We start from the raw sequence: 6037 nt of genomic DNA on the forward strand, positions 1-6037 counted from the left end.
CGAGTATAAAAATAAAACACTATATACATCAATTATACACTGATTCTTATTAATGCAACCGTATTAAAGTTCAAGAGCAGTGAGGGATTTTTCTTTGCATGGTGGTGTTTTATTAACATTAAAGGGACGGTTCACGCAAAAAAAATTACAATTCTGTCATCGTTAGCTCACTCTCACGCCGTTTTAGACCTGCATGAGTTTCTTTCTTCTGTTGAATATAAAAGTCTTCTTTTGTGTTCGGCACAAGAACGAGATTAATGCAGGTTCGGGACAACATGAGAGCGAGTAAATAATGACGGGACTTTCATTTTTGGGGACATTTGAGACGCAGATCCACTCTCTGACAGCAGGGGGCGCTCATACAGCAGCAGACACAGCGTTTCCGCCGCAAACACCGCAGCGCTGCGCTACTTTAATATTCATTTGAAACGTTTCTGAAGACAGTCAGTTGCCCTCAGACACAATTCAGTATTTAGCATTTTTCCCCAATATTTCGCGCATGAAGTGAGTTTCTCCGCCTGCTGCAGTATTTTCTCTAGTGATGGGAGAAACTAAGCTTTTCGACGCATTGAACCAGTTGCTGATTCGATGTTTCGAGGCACGCGCTGGCGCCACCTGCTGGTGCAAACCTTGTACAAGCATCAAGAACTCAGAACAAACTTGCAAAACAAATGGAAATCTGTTTTTTTAGAAATACCATTTTTTAAAATAAATAATAAACACTTAAATACTATTAAATATTAGTGCTTGTGTTATGTGTTTTAAGTATAATCAAACACAATGAACTAATTGATTTAATGAATTAACTGATTTGTGTAATTATTTAATTAAGTGTTTTCATTAGAGCTGTCTATAAAAACCAGCAGGCTAGAGTAGTGTTATCAGTCAGGAGAAGGCGGTGGATTTAATTCTATCGTAAGCTCATTTTGTTATTGTTAAGGTATGATGCGATTCGTTGAAAGTACTGAATGTTTGTTTTTACACATTTTTTAAACTATATAGCCATCTGTGTTAAAGGGAAGCTATCTTTTGTTTAACCCACAACATCTGGCCCTGAATTCTGTATTTTTTTAATAGTAAAATTTCGTGGGATTTCATGTCACATGATTAACTGGGCAAGTGGTTCGTGGGTTCACTTTGAGACCAACACCCCCTAGTGGTGAACCATCGGCGTTTCGAAACAGTGTGACGTAACGAAGCTTCGTTTGCTCAAATCACGTGACCTGGCCGGTTTGATGCGTGCTCCGAAACACTGATTCGAGACAAAAGATTCGCAAATCTTTCGAAGCTTCGTGAAGCAGTGTTTCGAACGCGCCCATCACTACTTTTCTCCTCTTTGCGTCCGTTTTTTAAGGTCCCTGGCTTCTGTTAATGGCTGCTTGCATTTGGTTTATTTGCCCAGTTAAAGAATTAGTTGTGTGTTATTAAAGCAATAATCCCTGAGAAGCCATGGTTTACAGTGAACAGCTAAGGGGCGTTGTTAGGTACGACGGTAAAACGTACTGAGTTTTTCCACTGGACGGTACGACTCAGCTTGTGTTTCCACTGCAGTTTAGTACCGCTTTAGAGTGGATTATAGACATGTCGTTAACCTTTTCATTCCGCGTCGTCCCATCAAGCTCTCGCTGGATCCGCTCCTCGGCAAGAGGAACGTCTGTACTTCCTCAACAGACCACAAAACGCCCATTATTTTGTTGTTTAAAAAAAGGTGCGCTCGTTCGAATCTGTTGCGTTCGTTTCAAAAAAGTTAAATCTAGCGGGTCTAGTGTCTCGTGTCGCAGGTAGTGACTATTCTCTCCGGCCAATCTGCAGGGTTTACACGTCACATTTTGGTAACGGTACGGTTCACTTGGAACCTCAGCCAAGGTGGTACTGAAAAAAGTACCAGGTACTGAACCCAGTGGAAAACTCCCCAAAAGCGAGACGTGCCGTGGAAAAGCGCCATTAGGCTGCTGTCACTTTAAGAGCTGCATGCGTCCGTTTCTCTCTCAGCTGTTTCTTTCTCTTTAGACATAACCATCTGTGTTTATATGTAACTCTTGTGTGTTTTTGACAGTATTAGTGCAGTCAGACGTGAAAGATAACTGTCCAGTAATCAGGAGCTATTTGACAGGATTTTTTTTTCAGGTGTACGCGCTCCGAAAAAAGTGCATGTCAGAACAGCACGAGAATGAAACGTTTAACCGGCAAGACTTTGAAGCACATGCAAATAATGTACTGTTGTTGTGATTGTGAATAAGTGCAGTGTGCGTGAGTGTAACTCTACCGCTGAGTAACATCTGATGTGAATGTGTGTGTCGTTGTTCAGTAGATTGAGACGGAAGCGTCAGTAGGGTTGGGTACCAATATGGCACCGGTACCTGTGTAACCAGTATGCACTAGAACAGAATCAGAACACAGATTTCGGTGCCTCATGTCGGTGCAATGCCTGAGCGATCGATTGAAATATGTGTCCTCTGGTTCTTCGAAACGGACGTGAGAAGCATCATCACCGGCACCGCACGAGAAAAATAATTCCCCGACTGAGAACACGCACGTGAACTCAAGTGGGAAAGCTCTAATAATACAGATCCAACACATCTTTGTAGTAACGAGAGTGTCCATGTTGTTTCACATTCAGACTTAAAAGCACAACTCTGGAAACGAGAGCATCGAGGAGTGCGTGAATGCAGTAATTACACTTGCTCTGATGCCTTACGTTAACTAAGCTAAACATGCTTACATTAAAACGCCTAAAGCTAAACCTCCCTTGTGTTCACATTTCTAAACCTGTTGTCAACAAAAGAGAACATTATAACCTTTTTACTCCACAACACCAGCCACATGCTTCCTTCTGTGATCTGATAAGGCTTCTTGTCACAGAACGAGGCAGAAAATATGTTCCACAGGCTACTTTAAAAAGAATGCTTCGATAAGCAATGGATTATAAATATACTTAACTATTATGAACATACCAGAGATGGCTTGAATAACACAGATAAACTATATTGTCGCAGTCGAGTGTTTATTGTCTTTGTTTGATCATTCAAAACGTTTATATGTTCGGTTTACTCGGTTACAGCTATAATAGCGATGTCTTTGTGCATATGAGGGATTTCCTGGAGGGTGGTGAGCTCTGTGCTTCTGTGGCTGGATGTGTGGATTCTCTGTGCGAGGGCGCCCTCTGGCATCCAGACATCGTGTGTTTATAGTGCTAATGGCCAATCCATCATTTTTGGGGGAATTTTTATTCATTTATTTTTTAATAAATATGGGTTCAGGCACCGGAACCGCTTTAAAAGTACCAGTATCGAAAAAACCCCCAAACGATACCCAACCCTAGGCGTCCTGATAGACCTGATACTACCATATTCCTTCAAAAGCAGATCATGGCGACATTTTAATCGTCCACAAACAAGAATCATGATATCGCACACCCCTGATTTGAACTATTATTTGACACTTTTTCTTTTAGATTGCCGTGTAGAACGTGTCCTGCTGTATTTGACCCCAAAATCAAAGTAATAAAGAAATGATATTTTGTAGCTGCTGAACAGCTGTTATCAGATCAGCCCAGTTTTATTCTCTCAGAGTCACCGGTTTTGTCTGGTTTAGGTGTGTTTTTGGCCGGTTTGACTCGTATGGCGTCGCTGGAGAGAGTTGAGCTCTCTGTGGTATTGATCTCTCGTCCCTTGTTCTTTCAGGACTGTTTCACCAGTGGGGACCGTCCCCGGTGGCCCAAGGTAGGAGAAGTCTGCTGTATTCATGTCATGTTATTACACTGGGACTGTATTTGGGATTGACTCTAGTCACTCTCTCAGACAGCGACATTTACCTTGAGATCCGCTACTGAACAGTCACATTATGTTTCACGATAATAATAGACCAAGCTGTGCACGGCTCACTGCACTTTCAGAGACACGTCTATTCATCAGAGACACATTAAACTGATCAAGAGTGCCAGTAAAGACATTTATAATGTGACAAAAGATTTCTGTTTCAAATAAATGCTGTTCTTCTGAACTTTCTGTTCATCTGTGAATCCTGAAAAATAAAATGCATCACAGTTTCCACAGAAATATTGTGCAGCACAATTCTTTTCAACATTGATAATAATCAGAAATGTTTCTCGAGCAGCAGATCAGCATATTATACTGATTTCTGAAGATCATGTGACGCTGAAGACTGGAGGAATGATGCTGAAAATACAGCTGCGCATCACAGAAATACATTACAGTTTAACAGAGAGAACTGCCGTTTGAAACTGTAATAATATTTCACAATTTGAGCACTTAACAACCGTAACTGTGTTTCTGTGTGTTTGTCTAAAGGCCCTCCGTACGTGGAGATAATCGAGCAGCCGAAAGCACGAGGGATGCGTTTCCGCTATAAATGCGAGGGTCGATCGGCCGGCAGCATCCCAGGAGAGAAGAGCAACGAGTCCACAAAAACACACCCCGCCATCAAGGTGAGACGCTGAGATCGCTCCTAAACACAGAGACACATGCTGTACCTGATACGTGACACCGTGGGTCACGTGACTCTCTGCGCCTCTTTTCATAGGTTCACAACTACAGCGGGCCGCTGAGAGTGCGCATCTCCTTGGTAACCAAGAACCAGCCGTACAAGCCACACCCACACGAGCTGGTGGGCAAAGACTGCAAACACGGGTATTATGAGGCCGACTTACAGGAGCGACGGATACACAGGTTTGTGTGTGTGTGTGTGTGTGTGTGTGTGTGTGTGTGTGAGAGAGAATGTGAGGGAGTGTGTGTGAGAGAGAGAGAGAGAGAGTGTGTGTTTGTGTGTGTGTGTGAGAGAGTGTGAGAGAGTGTGTGTGAGAGAGAGAGAGAGAGAGTGTGTGTTTGTGTGTGTGTGTGAGAGAGTGTGAGAGAGTGTGTGTGAGAGAGAGAGAGAGAGAGTGTGTGTTTGTGTGTGTGTGTGAGAGAGTGTGAGAGAGTGTGTGTGAGAGAGAGAGAGAGAGAGTGTGTGTTTGTGTGTGTGTGTGAGAGAGTGTGAGAGAGTGTGTGTGAGAGAGAGAGAGAGAGAGTGTGTGTTTGTGTGTGTGTGTGAGAGAGTGTGAGAGAGTGTGTGTGAGAGAGAGAGAGAGAGAGTGTGTGTTTGTGTGTGTGTGTGAGAGAGTGTGAGAGAGTGTGTGTGAGAGAGAGAGAGAGAGAGTGTGTGTTTGTGTGTGTGTGTGAGAGAGTGTGAGAGAGTGTGTGTGAGAGAGAGAGAGAGAGAGTGTGTGTTTGTGTGTGTGTGTGAGAGAGTGTGAGAGAGTGTGTGTGAGAGAGAGAGAGAGAGAGTGTGTGTTTGTGTGTGTGTGTGAGAGAGTGTGAGAGAGTGTGTGTGAGAGAGAGAGAGAGAGAGTGTGTGTTTGTGTGTGTGTGTGAGAGAGTGTGAGAGAGTGTGTGTGAGAGAGAGAGAGAGAGAGTGTGTGTTTGTGTGTGTGTGTGAGAGAGTGTGAGAGAGTGTGTGTGAGAGAGAGAGAGAGAGAGTGTGTGTTTGTGTGTGTGTGTGAGAGAGTGTGAGAGAGTGTGTGTGAGAGAGAGAGAGAGAGAGTGTGTGTTTGTGTGTGTGTGTGAGAGAGTGTGAGAGAGTGTGTGTGAGAGAGAGAGAGAGAGAGTGTGTGTTTGTGTGTGTGTGTGAGAGAGTGTGAGAGAGTGTGTGTGAGAGAGAGAGAGAGAGAGTGTGTGTTTGTGTGTGTGTGTGAGAGAGTGTGAGAGAGTGTGTGTGAGAGAGAGAGAGAGAGAGTGTGTGTTTGTGTGTGTGTGTGAGAGAGTGTGAGAGAGTGTGTGTGAGAGAGAGAGAGAGAGAGTGTGTGTTTGTGTGTGTGTGTGAGAGAGTGTGAGAGAGTGTGTGTGAGAGAGAGAGAGAGAGAGTGTGTGTTTGTGTGTGTGTGTGAGAGAGTGTGAGAGAGTGTGTGTGAGAGAGAGAGAGAGTGTGTGTGTGTGAGTGTGAGTGTGAGTGTGAGTGAGTGAGTGTGAGTGTGTGTGTGAGTGTGAGAGAGTGCGAGAGAGTGTGTGTGTGTGTGTGTGTGAGTGTGAGTGAGTGTGAG

At 43.8% G+C, this 6037-nt stretch overlaps 1 protein-coding gene across 1 annotated transcript in view; it reads left to right on the plus strand.

The window, feature by feature from the left end:
- Window positions 1-6037, plus strand: part of LOC107573921 (transcription factor p65-like) — a 17044-nt gene that overhangs the window by 3750 nt on the left and 7257 nt on the right. Inside the window, exons 2-4 of the mRNA XM_016260378.1 lie at window positions 3684-3722; window positions 4311-4447; window positions 4543-4688. Coding sequence (XP_016115864.1) covers window positions 3684-3722; window positions 4311-4447; window positions 4543-4688 — 322 coding nt within the window. The remainder of the gene's footprint in view (window positions 1-3683; window positions 3723-4310; window positions 4448-4542; window positions 4689-6037) is intronic.

The sequence above is a fragment of the Sinocyclocheilus grahami genome, unplaced genomic scaffold, assembly GCF_001515645.1.
Source record: "Sinocyclocheilus grahami isolate Dianchi unplaced genomic scaffold, SAMN03320097.WGS_v1.1 scaffold2070.1, whole genome shotgun sequence".
Classification (NCBI taxonomy): domain Eukaryota; kingdom Metazoa; phylum Chordata; class Actinopteri; order Cypriniformes; family Cyprinidae; genus Sinocyclocheilus; species Sinocyclocheilus grahami.